This window comes from Poecilia latipinna, unplaced genomic scaffold (genome assembly GCF_001443285.1).
Source record: "Poecilia latipinna isolate Pla-1442-1.1 unplaced genomic scaffold, P_latipinna-1.0 Scaffold613, whole genome shotgun sequence".
Lineage (NCBI taxonomy): Eukaryota > Metazoa > Chordata > Actinopteri > Cyprinodontiformes > Poeciliidae > Poecilia > Poecilia latipinna.
This window is the reverse complement of record NW_015113229.1, coordinates 65,738-82,942: the sequence shown is the minus strand read 5'-3', so window position 1 is coordinate 82,942 and position 17,205 is coordinate 65,738. Positions and strand designations below refer to the sequence as shown.

General features: G+C 39.8%; 1 protein-coding gene and 1 long non-coding RNA gene across 11 annotated transcripts in view; both read right to left on the bottom strand.

The window, feature by feature from the left end:
* The window catches only part of pbx3b (pre-B-cell leukemia homeobox 3b), an 85,242-nt gene extending 69,431 nt beyond the window's left edge, over positions 1-15,811 (bottom strand). For 2 of the 10 annotated variants that reach the window (XM_015043033.1, XM_015043040.1), the window contains exons 1-2: positions 14,227-15,811; positions 13,609-13,688 (exon numbers count right to left, since the gene is read on the bottom strand). In XM_015043033.1, coding sequence (XP_014898519.1) covers positions 13,609-13,688; positions 14,227-14,474 — 328 coding nt within the window. In that variant the 5' untranslated portion in view covers positions 14,475-15,811. The remainder of the gene's footprint in view (positions 1-13,608; positions 13,689-14,226) is intronic. The other 8 variants (XM_015043035.1, XM_015043042.1, XM_015043034.1 and 5 more) reach the window with 7 other exon arrangements.
* Positions 1,014-13,602, bottom strand: LOC106953915 (uncharacterized). The gene is made up of 2 exons (XR_001426270.1): positions 12,007-13,602; positions 1,014-1,741 (listed from the first exon to the last, which is right to left on the bottom strand). It is a non-coding gene; the product is annotated as an uncharacterized LOC106953915 (long non-coding RNA).
* Positions 15,812-17,205: the final 1,394 nt, after the last annotated feature.

Sequence of the window (17,205 nt, the reverse complement as noted above, 5' to 3'; positions counted from 1 at the left end):
AACAGCCTGTCTCTCCCTCGCCTTTCAACACAAAACTCCGTGCTCCAATCAAAATGAACCACCAGGGACCCCCGCTTCCCTCCCCCCTGAGCAACGCCTGCTCCGAGTGCTGTGATAGCAGCCTCTCTGCCATTGATCGCGGAGTTTAGCACAGAGCATGTATGCCACTGTTAGCAGAAAAACAAAGACCTCTCTCCCTTTAATAGCGGCGCACACTATTAACGCACCTAATGTCTCCTGCTTCCCTGTGCCCCGAAGAATGAATGAAAGAAAGCAAATCGCAATTAAAAAGGTTAACCGGGGTCCACGTCTCGTCTCAACTCATCTTTTTCACACAAATCTTTTTCTTTTTTCTTTTTTTTTTACCTCGTATACAGACTGGTGTCTTTAGGGGGTGTACATACACTTGCCACAAGAGATAAAAACTCGCATTCATGTCTTGCTCATAATTGCATTCCTTGTTGCAAATCTAATTGTAGACACTGAATGCAAAAAGGAAACACAGCTTTATTGATCCTCCTAACACAAACCAGGAGGATCTCATGAATTAAGAATGAGATAAATTAAAATGAACTCCAGAAAAACGTGGCTTGTGGTCCACCATGAATAAACTAATAGTCATATCTATATCTATATCTATATATATATATATATATACTGGATACGTATATCTCCTCCATGAATACAGTGTGTGTCTGTTTATTTAATCAAGGGCTGATTTACTTGTGACAGAGAATAAATTCTTCTATTTTGCACGAGCCTCTATAAAATTGCCATCATTTTTAATTAATTCTTAATTAAAATATATTACACCACAGCTTCTACCCATCTCTCTTGATATTCTAACATAATCAATTCAGAACCATTTACATATCATTAATTAAAAGCTTTCCTCTCTCATCCTTAAAATCATAATGAGGGCCGATTCCTCATTAGTAACCTATAAGGGAGAAAATAACAATACAGCAGAGAATGGATGGCACATTCCTCTGTCAGTTCTTTGTCTCCTAGTTTTCTTTTTTCTCCCTCTTCTTCTTCTACTTCTTTTATTTTTAGTATTTCTCAATTGGATTTCAGAATTACAGAGTTACACAAACATCCACTCTTGGTGCATGTTTGTGTCTGTGTGCTGATAGGCATAGTGATACAAAAGCCCAACAGCATGTTTTTTTTTTGTTTTTTGTTTTTTTTTCAGCACAAACAAATGTCAAAGAACATATTTGGATCATGTAAAAATCCAAATTCCAGTTATATTTACAAAAAAAAAAAAATGCATGAATGCATTTTAAATAATTTACAGAAATTAAAGTTTTCTCCAGATGATGCACTCACGCAAACAAGTCCACATTAAATTTAAAAAGCATTTTCACTTTGATGCACACCCATAGATCATTTTTTGCTATAGTCTCACTTTAGAGCAGCCAGCGCATCTTTCCTATCTCCCCATCTTGAGCTCTCTCTTAAAGACAAGAAATAATATCAAGTAATGATAGGTATTGTTATGCCGAGGATCAGGCGCATTCTGATTTTTATCGCTCGTCTCTCACAGGTGCTCCGGCGTTACTTGTCAGGACTGCATGTCTGGGTCTTCCACATGTCAGATAAAAATCGCTGCACTCGGTGTTTCGGCAGCCTGACAGCAATTTATTTGAATGTTTTGTCACACTGGTGTTGGTGCATTTTGTGTGGGCTGCTCACCGGAATGGCAACAGCTCAGAGCTTCCTGACACTCTCTAACACACTCACACAAACACACACGCAGAGACACACGCATACACATGTGCTAGCACACACACAGAGAGAGTCTAGCATAAAATCCCAGATGCATACTGTACTATTTCTGCCCTATAATTAAAACCAGAGTATGTAAAAAAAAAAAAATCAGTTGTAGACTAAACAGTTATTTATATCTAACACCTCATAAAACAGGTGACACTATATCATTAACACTGGATAATATTTAAAAAAAATTAATTTACACCTCCATAACCACACACACACCGACGTATATGAACCCAAAATAAAATGTCACACCAGCTGGTAAACAGGCGGCACTGAGGTGGATCCAGAAATGCAGCCATGAAAATATTTAGTGTATATATTGGCAAATCAGCCAGAGATGCACCGACCACACTTTCCCTTTTTTTTTCTTTGAGGGTTTTGACCTACTCCAATTTTTTTTTCTTTGCTTTGCTGTTGTTGTTTTTCTGAAGGAGTATAAAATATAAAAGAAAATACACACAGTGTGGTTCTTTGTATAGAGGTCGTAGTTTTGAACTAAGGATTTATTTTTGGGGTGGATTATTAGTGACAAACCAATCTGTTTTTTTTTTGTTTGTTTTTTTTGTTGTTGTTTTTTTTCTGGCTGATACAAATTTCAGTTTTATTATTATTATTATTATTATTATTATTATTATTATTATTATTATGGGATGATAAAGAATAAAATAAAATGTGGAAAAGGTGGTAGCTTCTAACACAGATTAACATGTCACTAAGCTTAATTTAATTTATAATAATCTGAGAAAAGGAACATCAAAGTAGATGTTTTTGGTCGACCCATTAATAGATCAAAGATGACATCAATTTATTATTTTGATGCATTTAATGAATACGGGGGAAAAAATCAATATTTTTAAATTGTTTGACTCAACAGAGCCGATCAAGAGAAAATCAGATGAGTCTGATCACCGGACGACAGACCAGTGCATCTTTAAGTTATCCCACTTGTGTTTGTTGTATATTGCAATAAAAATATATATATATTATTGTTTTGGGAGCATGACAAGCACAAACCCTCCTGCAATCTTGTGATTCTCTGATATGCCATGGACTATTGAGGAAGTTAATGAAATCCTCTCAAAGACAGGAACTCTATTTTTACACTGCGATAATTAAAGTACGGCGCAGTTATAATTTACAGCCCTCGCTTAATTGCATAGGAAAAGTAAAATGGGAGAGCTGTACAGTATGAGAAGAGATTAAATGTGTGTGTGTGTGTGTGTGTGTGTGTCTTCAGTCAGGAAGGGTGAATGTAAAAGAGCTCTGTGCGCATCTAAACAGCAGGACTGTATCTTTTAACATCGTGGAACGCATCAAAGATAAAGTAATGAAATATACACTCGTCTATTTTTCCACAACCGAGCCCTTTGACAAATCGAGTACAATCCCAAATCTCCATAAATCACTATTAAAGACAAGTATATCATCACCAGCGCATATATCTTCCCCAGCCTGACCTGTAGACTAATGAGAAAAGGCCCAGACTATCTTGTCTGATTAATTAATTCAAAATGTCGGCTGTTATTCAAATGTGAGGCTGGTGTTATTTGAATAACACTTGACAGCGACGCCTGAAGAAATAATTTCTGGTTTGTGGGGTTGCTGCGGCATTACTGATGATGGCTCATGGAAATGTTAGAAGCCGGGAAGTATTTTTTCCCCTCTTCCTTAGTCCTCCTGCTTCCTCTCAGCTTCGCAGTCATGATAGCTCCAAGAAGTATTTCATTACTCCAACCAGCAAATCACCCCTCCCAGCCCTTCTTTACAATTATGGCTCTAAGTATTTCTATTTTTTTTTCTCCTCTGTCTGTCTTTTCCTCTCTGTTTGTATTCCCTCCCACAGCCAGCCCAAATCTACGGGGCAGCGCTTTGGCTCAGCGAGAGACATGCTGGCAAAGAGGAAGGTCATGGTTTTTACAACTGCAGCTCCTCAATGCTGACAGCCCGCGCTGCCAAAGTGACACACTCTGTTTGGCTTTCCCACGTTCATACAGCTCCACGGTGCTTCGTCTTTATCAAGAAGCACACAAACACACGCGCGCGTGCACGCACTCACACGCACTCACACGCAAATGCACATATTTAATCAGCTCTGAGCTGTGTTTTTTGCTGTCAAAGCGCAGCAACACGATGCTCACGTACGGCCATTTTCAAAGCGCGCCATGATAAAAAGTAATGGAGTTTTTACATTTTTGGTATAATTTTTCTGCTATTCCAAAAGCTGGTTGACAGAGCGTCGGGAAAGCAGTCGCTGGAGGAAGAAAATCATGAATGTACGTGCTGAGGCCCAGGGGGCAGTGCACCCCCTCCTCTATCGCTTCCTTCATCAAGCATGGATTCTAATCAGGGCTGGGGAAGATATAAGACGCTCAGTCATTAAATAAATTAACTCTGCCACTCCATGCTCTCCTTCAGCACCCGTGCGAAGCCCGCCGTGCTCTGCATACTTACTGGGGCTCACCTTCAACGCCGTACCCGAGCGAGCCTGCCAGCACACACACACGCGCGCGCGTGCACGCGTGTGTACTCACACACAAACACAGGTTAGGACTGAAATTTGAATGTCTAAAGAAGGAGAGGGACCACACCTCCTGTCCCTCAATAATGAGCTACCATTCATGATAAAAGCTTTCACATAATTATGTTAAGAAACCAAAAACATCAGAAGAAAGCGTATGAGATTATGATAAAGTTTCTGTGTCATACTGTCACAGTACCATGTAATGAAAAATGTATGACATATAAATGCCTTTATTGTAAAAAAAAGGCAGAAGTAATTCCTTACTGCTGCTAAAATATCGCATAGTATTTTTATAGTTATAATAATATTTAGCTGTTGCTTCTTGGTTGCACAGACTTGAACACAAATGTAGTTTACGAGTGCTTACTATGCAAAAAACTTGACTTTTTACTGTTCTGCTCTTTGTAGAGTAAAACAAGTAACAAACGGATGATCACTATTTAAATACTATGAATATCTGGTTGGAAAGATTTGGCTGTTTGATAAAAATGCTGCTCATAGCTAAAGTTTGAAAACTCTTAGCTTATTAAGAGGGATGGATGTAGCGTTGACAATGGGTTTTTGTCAGAATTTTTTGACATATGAAATATTTCCAATTAGGAGAATTTAGCCTTCTTCTAAGTGTTACTGCCATTGCCTGCTTTCAGCCAGCTGAGTGGCAGTGTCCAGCAACAAGTCCACATTTATCTGGATTGATTGGATTCTTTTGATTAATAATCAGATTATGTACACATAATCAATTCGATTCAATTCAATGCATTTTTTTGGGATGTTATGATCCTTTGAAAGAAAAATCTTAATTGGTTGAAATCTTAAAAGGCAGGTCAGACTTTACAAAAATGTAACTTGATATTGTCCAGTCAAAAGCCTGATTGGTGAATAAAAACAAATGGGAAAAAAAAAAAAGATGGAAAAAAATCTAAGTCTACACAAATGATGACTAATCTCTAAAATCCAGTGTGAATTTTGACACTGACATGATTTTTTTTCTTTTTTTTTTAGGATGTGAGCAGCATGCTGCCATTCATCAACAGAAAGCCAGCATGGCGACGAACAGTAAGAGAGCTCAGTGTCGGCTCGGATCACTGACACAAACAATCAAAGCTGACACAGTGTTCGTATAGCACCTGCCACTCTGGCAACACAAATAGATCAATATGAGGGGAGCTCATTCACTGTTTAAAACTCGTATCCTTGCACCCACATCATCTCCCAGAGCAAACCGCCACGTAAAAAGTGCATGCTCAATACATATCAATCACCCTGACAGAGGAAATGCTTATTTGAAGGAGCCGATGTGAGGCAAATGCGCGGCGTCAGCAGAATGTCCGTTGTCAAAACTTGCCATTTGAATTTTTCGAGCACATCGCGCCGAGACGAATGTCCTCAGAAATCCCTTACGTCGCAATTTATGTCGTTTTAATGCGCGCTTTAATTCTCCATTACTTAGAGAGGAAGTACCTGGGAGGGTGGAAACGCATTAGAGAAAGTAAGAAATGAACAGAAGGGTCTGGGGATCTCTCTAGCAGACACAATTAAATATTCATGTGTCTCCTCCTAGGACACAACAGATACTGATCATTATCATGGCAACAGCATACCACCATTTTGTCCACACATTTGGCTCCAGATCAATGGGTATGTATTAAATTTCAAACAAGGAAGGAAGAAGGGAATGATATTGAATCTTTTTTTTTTTTTTGGTAAAACAAGCCACATGAAGGAGAATTATCAGGCTATATTTGCACGTAGTTGTATCATATCAAATCAGCTTCGCTGAGGTATTTGGAGAAACGTCCTACAATTGTTGATACAGCAGGACAAAAACCTTGGCCAGCTACGTTAGTTATTCATTCTAAAATTCATTACAGTCTGTCACCTCTTCCTCGTAGTCTTCTTGAGGAGAAAACAAAAGAGGAACAGCAGCAACGTACGCTGGATGACCTCCACTTCCTAAAGAGAGGAGAAACCAGGCTTTTTTTTTTTCCCTTCCTTTTTTTTTTTTTAAGGTTTTTCAGTCCCCATCAAGAGGAGTAAAAGGAGGGACAGCATTCCCCCGCTCGCCGTCATTAATCACGGCTTTCTGGGAGCAAGTGCATATTAATTTCTGTCATCCCAAACATCATTTGGTATTGTTATGCCACGGCTCAGTCCTCATTCAGCAGCAGACGTTGGGCCGTTCCTCTTGGACTGAGGGAAGACAGGGCCCTGTGTGGCGGCGTTTCAGAGTGAGAGGCCTTTATCCCTGGGGCTCTGACACCAATTAAGCCGTTTCACCGAGAGCCGAAAAAAAAAAAAAAAAAATAGGGACCCACCGTTTTGCTGTAACATGAGCCAGCACCTAACTGCTGGCCCCTCGCCATCTTTCCATTACTTCAGAAACAAAAATGAACTTCAAGGGACTTAAGAAAACAAAAACGATAGCCAGCTCAGCGAATGGCTTTTATTTGAGTAAAACTCCCAAACAAAATTATAGAGGCGTTTAAGAGTTTGTCCATTTAACACCGGCGGTAGCAGACCTGACTCCACCTCATGGGCTGCAATGAAACTATTATACGGCTGGTTTTTAATTCTATAAATATATTTGAATGCGCAAACAAAATCAAGACATCTTTTCTGGCAGTGCACAAGCTCTAAGATCCCCTCTTTCTTTCTGCGTTGCCTTTTAGAAAGCACCACAGTGGAGCTTGTCTTAAGGCTACAGCAGAATAATGCAAGGTTTGCTATGAATTAAATATTAGAAATCTTAACACGGCAGCCAATAAGAATTATTTGCCTTATTAAAGCAGCAGAAGACGCTGATTAAAATTTCATTGCATTGCAGTCTTTTTCCCATTTCTGGCGCCGATATATCATTGTAATGTACGAAAAGCAGAACAATGGCATCTGGAACAATGGCGAGAGAGGAGCTCAAATTTAAAGCTTGCAGAAGAAGAAAAGACAACTCTCCAGGAAAATAATCGTATGAAAGAGAAAAGAGCAATTTCAGGCAACAGGCTTCCAAGTACAACACTGACAAAGAGTTGAAAGTGAGATTTAAGACATATTTGTCAAAATATATCCAAGCTGCAAAACTTCCCCAAATATTGGGAAAACATGTCCACACTTTAGAAAGGTACTATGGAGGTTATTAGATATTAGCTAATAAATATATTTACATTTTAATTAAGCAAATTAGTTTAATGAAGCTTAAAGTCTAATAACTATACCTACTTTATTTTTTGGGGGAAAAAATCAGTTCAAAGACTTGTAACTACAAGTCTGTAACTACAAGAACCTGTATGAGTTTCAGCAATTATTTAAGTTCGTATGCAGCTCTAACTAGTTTAGCAACAGCGCTAATGCTAAACTTGCTAGCCAGTTGAGCCTCTTAACCCCGAAGCAGTTTATGACAACTAATGATCATAACTGAGCTTATAAGGGGAAGTGTTTACATTCCACATTGATAGAACAGATTGAAAATATTTATTACTATTTCATTAACATTTTTCCCTTAATTAGTTTAGCAACAGAGTCAATGCTAAAAGTCGAACTTACTCTCAAGCTGAGCTTACTTTATCTTAAGTGTTTAACGAGAGTAGTTATCCAAAATGTACGTAAAATATACACAAATTTAAAAGGCTTATTTCTCTACTGTAGATAATAAACAGAGCCAATTTTGTTGAGTAGGTTTATTTAAACTCAACTCAAAGTGTCTTTTAGCTCTTAAACTTACATAACATCTATTGAGAAATATGATACAAATCTGCCTAGATGAACTGTATGCAAATTGCCACACTAATTTAACTGGTTACTTCTACCAGCTTATTTTATCAGTGTAAAAAAAAAATCACTCAGACACAAACTCAAAAGAAAAGAAAAACATATTTTCTACCACAAATGACATAATGTAATCAAGATTATGTGTAGAAAAGCAGGAATATGAGGAAACATCTGTTTTTTATCAGTGTTGCTGAACTTGCCGCTGATAAGACTTTTAGTTGTCCACATGTAATGTGTACAGAGTAAATGAACTTCATAGACTCCCATCGTCCCACGAGGGAAAGCTCTACCCTGAAACACTACAACTAATGAAATAGAGACCTACAAATAGCAGTCATTACTGAGGGAGGACTTGGTTTGCACCAGCCTTTTCACTCTAACCCTGTTTACACCTATAACCAGCTTCATGGCATCACATAGGCTCTGTAAGTGACACAGACACAAACAGCATCAGACACTGGGACTACAGTCTCCAGATATCTTTTTTTTTTGTTGTTGTTGCAAAAATAAATTATGTTCAGCTAAATTAGAGCTGCAAAAAAAAAAACAGAAGTTATGCATTTAATTATTCTGAAGTTTGTTCAATCTTGGTTTATTTTCGCAAATGATTGCTGCAGATAAAACATGTTGACATCTCTTTCTCTATCATTCTGTCAATAATTAAGTAAACAAGGAAGCGCAAATTGCAGTATTTCCAAAGGTTAAATCTCGTCAGGAAAATCAGTGACAGCTGCAGAAGGGGGCTTGTAGAAATTTCAGCTCCAGCATGTATGGCAGGTCAAAAATATATATATATGTATATATATATATATATATTTTTTTTTTGTACAGTTTTGACAACAATCCAACTCCAGCGATGTATGAAAGTAGAGTCTTTGCAAACTTGCATCAATATGACAAGCTCTATCACTCCTGTCGGTTTTACTCTGTTTACAAAAAAACACTACTTGCAATCGACACGACTGGGCAAACGCTTTTCGAATGAAGTCCTAAATTTGCTCCACCTTCTCCCTGTCTGCTCCAGTTTTGGGGGTTTTTGGGGGGGTTTATTTTTTTATTTTTTTATTTTTCACGTAAACAGGCAAGAGGGGCCGCTGACTCGCCGACAGGCCCTCTCCCACTGCTGAAAACTAATTTCAATCAATCCTTCCTTTTTGCATCCAAAGCAGCCTCTGCTGGCTGCCACCGCCTGAAGATAACTATTTCACCACCTCTGTCATGCCTAATTAACAACTCAGATGTACAATTTAGAAATTTCGCAATTAACCTAGTAAAATATTGTTGGAGGATGCTAATTGTTATGCCAGTTGCCATAAAGGCTCATTTGCATAACGTATGTGCAAAAAACAATTATGAGCTGTTGATCGCACAGGAGCCCTGCAGAAAACGCTTGGAGCGATTGAGTGGGAAGAGACGGGGTGGAGGGGGTGGATGGGTGGAGCGGGGGGGGAGGGGGGGAGAGAAGACGTGTGCTCGAGTGTGCAGATGGAGGGACAGCGCCGGATCATTGTACATAAAAAACAGATTTGAGAGGCCATGTGCACAGCTACACGAGGCAGCGCCGCTGCAGAAACATCTCTCCCCACAGCACAAAAGCATTTACCCTTCCAAATGAAACTGATATGCATGCTCTTGTTTTTTTTTTTTTGTTTTTTTTTACTCCCTCTCTTTCTCTCCCTGTCCTCTTTGTCTTGCTCTCCTTCTTTTCATCCCGCCTGATGGGGAAATGGAGGGTATTTGGAAGCTACTTAGATAATAGCCACATCTTCCTCGGTCCCCCTTGTGCTTTAGAGGAGGAAGCAGTGGCCCTGCCATTGAGCCAGCCAGGAACCCAGCTGTGCACGACCCATTCGGCACAACCGCTATCTAGTGAGTACAGCCGCATCACTGGGGCTCCACGAGACAAAAAAGCAGCCAAAGTCAATTGTCTCAGCTGCTGAATAGCTTTCTGTTCTCTGTCATGCATTTACAAGGCCTTTCTGGGTTTTTTTTTTCTGCGTGAAGAAAAGGGACTGAAATACAATGAACTAAATGTACAAAAATAAACTAAAATTATAGAAAAAAATTTCAATATTTATTTCTACATAGCTACATATATATTTATATACATTTATAAAAATATTATTTTTTAAATTTACATTTTTTTGTGTGAAGAAGGCTCATTATCTTTGTCTAGGAGTAATAAAATATTTTTTCTTTCTTCAACTTCTGTTTGTGACTTATGCTAAACAGCATGGTGGGTCTGGTTGCTGTACAGTGTTTGGGGAAACTTGCTTTAAAAGAGTATTAAATCACACATCTCCCCCCGCCCCCAACGCCACCCCTGTTGCATTACTGAGTTTATTAAATTAAATGCACGGCAGATCACATCTGGTTCAGGAAACACCAAAATCTTTTTTTCTTTCTCTTACGCTGGCATGCTCAGTCCTAACTCTTTTTTTTTTTTCTTTTACTCCTGGCAAGTTCTCTATATCTCTATATTGAATGTTTTTTTTTTTTCCAGACAATACTTTCTTTCAGAACTCAGCAGAACATGTAACACAGACATACTCCTAAACACACCCAAAAGACCTCCTTGCTTTTTATTTTTTCTTCCTTCTTTTTGTTTTTCTTTCCCAGAATCCAAGTCGGACACATCCAGGCGACGTTCCCTTGGCCTCCGAGCGCAGGCTCGCCCCATAATCCACAGCTTCACACACCGGATCACAGCATTTATCAGCCTGAATCTGCCACATTCTCTCCCTCTCTCGGTTACCTCTTTAGACCACCTCCCCGTCCTCCCCCCCATTTTCCGAACCTGACGAGTCAAAGGTCAGGAAAACAACAAGTCAATACGCAAGCAGGACGAAGAAGAAGCGCCTCGCCGCTCAGAGAGAGCCGTGGAGAGGGGTAAGCCCCTCTGCAGCGCGCTGTGATTTAGCCTGTAATAGTTTTCTGTAATCTCTTTCTATTGATTAAACCTCACATCAAAGAGAAGTCTTGCTACAGAACCTCTCTTTTCCTGCTCAGAAATACCATATGGAGGTAATCTTTCACCTTTGTTATTCTTGCCGCTCCCACCGCTGCTGCTGCTGCCTCTGCCCCTGCTGCTGGGAGCTCCTTCTCCCAAGCATGAGGAGTAGAGACCAGTGGGATAATACAAACCCAGCTCAGGGGAATAACTGCAAAACTCATCTGAATCGCACACAAATGCGCCCATTGTCACCTCGCGCAGCTTGAATGTTACCTATTGTCCTGAAGCATGGCAGAATTTTGCTTTCAGGTTTGATATTTGGAACCAAAAAGAAAACCCCCTGGCCAACCGAGGGACAAAGAACGACACATGCGAGCCGAATTTCACTTTTTAGCTTATCTAAATGCAAAACTAAGAAGAAAAAGAAGAAGAGGGAAAAAAGAGGTTGGGGTGGGCTCCTGCTAAAAACACTCAATTTAGTGACAGGCAAATGACTTCATGCTGCCACTTAATCTCATTTCTTGCATAATGCTCTCTAATTAGCATATCAAAGTGAATTAATACTTCTAGGGGCATTAGCTATGCAGGAAAAATGCTGTGGCTCTACAAAAACAGTTAGAGGAGCGCCATAAAGTTCCAAACACCCTGACAAGTGCTCAAATGTCTCACTCCACTTTAAAAAAAAAAAAAAAAAAAAAAAGCAATTTGACATGACATGACAATAAGTTCTGATCACAGCGATTACAGCAAAAAGTTGTTATAAAAATAAAAAAAGTGTTGCTCAGGAAAGCACTGGGTCCCCATGGCTGAAAAGCAGCGGCAGCGTGTTGTCATCTGAACAGATAGTGTAAAGTGTGAAGGAGACACCAGCGAATGAAAGGCTGGCTGCGTGTGCTGGAGGAGCGGACCAGTCAACAAGGCCAGCAGACCAGCTGAGCTCTGTCAGACTCAGAGAGGGACAGACTGGGACTCCACAGCACAGGTTAACCACACACACACACACACACACACACACACACACACACACACACACACACACACACACACACACACACACACTGCATGCACACGTGAAACTCAAGCGCACAGAAAACTTGCTCTCCAATATCTCACCTCTTTCACACACACTTATTCTGAATCTCACACAGCCACGCTAACGGCGTGCACGTAAAACTTTCATTGTTTCGTCTTAAATTATTTTTTCCATTCTGTTAAAAAAAAAAGTTTTTTAAAACATTTAATGTCGGAGTTGTAAATTCAGAGAGGGAAGCGGAGTGTGATTTCAGAAATAAATCCACTAATCTATTTCTGTGCCATCCACATACGAGATACGCTCTTGTGCTGCTGAGCACTGCATCAGATCCACCACCGGTGTCGTTTACGTACGTTAGTCTTATTTGTCTACATTTAAATTCTCTAAATTCAGCGACAGCACAGCCACAGAGCCTTCACAAGACCAAGGAGCCTGAGCCGGTCCCTGTGGATGCCACCTGTGTTGAGGAAGTTCATAAAGTTTTATGATCTCCTAAAAGCTAATTTCCTCATAAAGCGCACAAAGGTCACAAATCTGGCACGGAGGTTTCCTCATTAGACTTTTTTCTCTTTTTTTCTAATTATTTCACTGCCAGAAACACACCGCAAACCACCTGCACATTTTTTTTTGGTTTTTAACCTTAAGATTTAGGTGTTTAAATAAAAAGTTTTTTTTTATTTTTTTTTTACCCTGGTCCTTAAAAAGAAAGGCATCTTAGATCATTTCATTTGCAATCTGAACAAGAGGAGTTTATCTAATTCACTCTATTTTTATTCAAATAAAGACATCATAGAAAGAGCTCTGTCCTGCAGGCTCTAATGTTTTGAAAAGTTTTGATCTTAGGATCTAAAATTCAGTTCTCAGCTCGATTATGTGTGTCATCTCGCAGGTGCGGAGAAAGTTTCAAATTCTTTGCTGCGAAAATATGTGAATTATTCACACAAATTCTAAGATATTTTCTGCAAATCATATCAGCAAAAATAACGTGTCTATTTCTTGTTTTGTTTTTTTGTTTTTGTTTTGTTTTTTTTCTTGTTTCTGTTTTCTCCAAATCAGTGAGACTCCACAGAGTAGCACTCTAATTATAGACACACAGACTGTAGTCTGTTTGAAAGTGTGGGATTGTTTTCATGTTATAAAGCATGAATTTCTGTGTGATCTTAGCTGTGTAGAGCATATGCTGCGGGATTTCCCCGTCCTGCTCTGTGCCAGGGGTAGGGAAGCACGCTTTCTGCTCAAATTCAAAAGACAAGACGCTCCTGCAGACGTTCCTGCAGGAACGAGAGCATCTTCAGTGGAAAGTGACAACACTTACTGTTTCCACACGGCACACAGTGACAAATTTAAAAAGGTGATTGATTCATTCGGGCAGAGGTCTACACCCCCACCCACCCCCCCACCCTCCACCTTGCCTTTCTCTCTCTCCTCTTCCAAAAACCCTTGCAACCTTAACCTGCACAATGCCATCAGATCTATTCTTCTATTGTTTTGATTTTTTTCCCTAAAATATATTTTTATATTGTTTTTTTTTTTTTATCTGTAGCAGGAAAATCTTACCTGTCTTTTCTTTGATTTCACAGAGAACGCTGAAGAGTGCTGGTTTCATTCTGTGACAGTTCAGTCCATGTTTCCTGTTTCAGTATAAGAAAAAAATAAAACACTCAAATAAGGTCACAGATAAAAACATGTTAGACATGAACAAGTTTAAGCCTCTATGCACTTCACCTCACACACTCTTATATATAAATATATTTTTTGAAAAGTTACCTGAAGTTTAACATCTATTATGAAAATGACTTATTTTCTAAATGATGCTTTTGTGGTTGCATCTGTATGGGGCTGAATTTTAACAACAGTCTTGGCTGAAATCTGACATGTGTGCACCAACTTTTTTTTTTTTTTTTTTTTTTTTTTTGCAACACCACCACCTCGCTCAGGTTCAAACAGGTAGTTTAAATAAAAACTACGTTGCTCCCTATTGTGACAACTTTCACGTGTGTTAAACGCGTCGCCAGGCTCAGCCGTTGGGCATTACTATTCTTACAGCCAATCCGGTCTATTGTTAACACACTGGGACTTCAGGTAATCAGGGCCAACAACATCTCTCAACAAAAAAAGACGCGTCCAGCGATTTGCTGGGAGGGCGAACTTAACAAAACATATAAATCAACCAACTTTGCTTGCGCCTCGTCCAGACTCTGATCGGTTATGGTCATGATCTGATGCAGAATGTCACCGATGTCTTGCTTCCTCCCGTCCCCGTCCGTCCCGTCGTGTCCGTGCGGAGGCGGCAGCGGCATGCCTCCCTGCACCGAGTGGCCGGCCAGACTGACGCCGCCGATGGACTGCATGATCCGGGCTTGATCGTCCATAGTAGCCGCTAAAGAGTCTGTGCACTGAGCCACACAAATTGAAAAACTCATATACGAAATCGGCTAGAGCATATGCCGTAGAGACTAGGATGGATGCAAACGCAGTGTTTGTTCGGCGAAATAAAGACGCGTGTTTCTTAAATAACAACTACAGCAGGTATATGTATCTTGTATGTATATATACATATATTTTTAGTGTGAAGTAGTCCTCTTGATGCTTTCTTTTTTTACGCGCGGGTCCAAAGTGCCCAAAAACGCGTGGCAGTGTTTTGCGTAGGGAAGAAAAAAAAAAAAAAAAGAAAGAAAGAAAAATCTTTCTTCTTCTTCTAAAAAACTTCTTCGTCAAAATTGACGCTCCATCATATCCCCGCTCCAAATCCTCGCACCGATCAGTCTTTTTCCCCCCCTCTCTCTCTCACTCTCTCTCTGCGATTTAACACCGGTAGTGGAGACAAGAAACGGTCCTTGGTGGTCTCTTCACCAGAATCCCCGGCGCATGTCCTCTTGAAAATGTCCAAATCCTCCTTTGCGAAAATTATCCAACGTGGAAATGTGTAAACAAATAATAGTGGTAAAAAAAATAAAAAATAAAAAATAAAAATCTCAGGCTAAATCTCAGGTAAACGTGGAATAATGTTCCCTGTATTTAAAAAAGAAAAATCACAATCTGCAGCACAAGGTGTCCAAAGGTTAATATAAGAAAAATATGAAATGTAGAAAAAGTTGCGATTTTTGTTGTTGTTGTTGTTGCAAAAGAAAGGAGAGAAAAAAGCAACGGCGAGACGAAATTAATTAGAATAGAACGCTGTATAAAAGGCGATGCGCAAAAAAATATCTTGCCCTGCTGAAATTTATGAGCTCCAGCCCTCTGCCTGTGTGTGTTTTATGTTGTTTGATGGCAGCGCTAGTGAGCGATTGACAGTGTGCCAATGCCACTCACTCAGTGCAGACGTGTCAGAGCAGGGTACAGGGGTAGGAAGGAGGAAAAAATAAAAAAAATAAATAAATAAAAAAAAAATACAAAATACCGAAATGAAAATGCACGCTCCGCCCTGCAGAGGAGGGGTCTATACTCTTGTCACTTCTCGCCCGAACAGCGAAAAACAAAATGTTAAGAGCGAGCACTTAGGATGGTGATTATAATGATGAAAGCACGGCTGAGTCCCCTCTCTCTTTCTTGCAGCGGCTGCAGGCAGGGTATCCTCTTTCCTCGCGCGTGCACGCCGCAGCTATGTGCATATTCTCTAGCAATGATCGAGATTTAGCTCTGCACCACCGCGGGCAAATGCATAATGAGAGTTTTTGCACAGTTTGATGAAGAACTGCATAGCCCCTTGCGAGCCTCGGTTCGAGCCAGGCGAAGCGGCCAGACATGTTTATATTATTGCAAGTAAAGCTCCGTGGGCCAATCCGGGCCCGGAAGGACGAAGACTGACGAGCCGTCCGTCCTATTGCTGGCAGATGCATGACGCCCAGAACCCACCCACTCCATCCCTCCATCTTCGAGCCCGCTCGTGCAGAAGGATGGGAACTTCTGATTGGTCGTTGCCACGAGTGACATCCATTGCACAAGCAGGCGGCGCTGCTCGGTGCTCCTCCGCAGTTGCTATGGCAGCAGACAAGTTGTTAAGCTGCTGGATGCGAGGCAACAAATATACAGCGCGCTCCTACAGCATGCATCTATATTCCGGGGGAAAGGAAGAAGGAAAAAAGCAAGAGGGCTGCTTTCGGTTTGAGGCAGTTTTCACGCATTATCTGGCTGTACAGAAAGTTATTGGGCAATAAGGCTGGCGTTTTTAGTTTTTACTTTTTGTTTTCCTGAGCAAGAGTTTGTGGAAATAGCTTTCCCACTCCCCAAGAGAAGCTTGGTGTTATGCACGGCCCTTCAAAGCCTAACTTTTTACAGATTTTTTCTTCTTTTTTTTTGCCAGATTTTGTTTAATTAGACTGGACCAGACTAGTGAATTGTATAAAAATAACATAATTGAAAAATAACTGTGGCATTGTTTTCATTACATTATTTGTTCAAAAGACACTAAAATAAATACAAAATACAATAAAGGTTTAATTTCCACTAAAACTAAGTGTTAGCACATGGAACTGGTTTGTAAAGCACATTGTATCTCTATCTCAATAAGTTTTCTTTTTTTTTGTCGTTTTTTTTTTTTTGGGCGGGGGGGATTTTTTTTAAGAAATTAGAAAAGTGGACATATGGAACACTCTGTGGCTCTATATCTGTCTACAGCTTTAACCAGTTATATCTTAAAACAAAGAATCCAGAAGATTTAAAACTCATTTTGTTGTGTATGATTCTTTTGCCTCATATTATTCCACCTCTGGCTCTGTGTGGTGAAGCTTTAGCAGTTTCAGGATGGGATATTTTAACGTGTCTCTCAGTATTCCTGGTAATTTTTCTTGTCTTGCATGTGCAGATTGTAAACAGACTATGCAAATGCGTTTTCAAAAATATAATGCGTTTCCATAGTTTCAAGTAGTTGTTAAATTTAGAACTACTGGATATCCATCACATTGCAATTTTTTATATCACCTCATAATATTGTAAAGCTGTAAGTTTGATTATAAAAAAAAAAGTAAATAAAAAATGCAAATCAGTCTGTATTAACATCAGAGTTAAAGTAAGCCACAAAAAAGTAATAAAAATGGGTTGTGGCAGCATTTCATTTTATTTACTTTATAACGATCATCTCGAGTTCATGCAGAGATCTCACACTTAGTGTTTTGCTAAATCTTGAGACGTGACAGCAGGAAACAGGTAACGTGA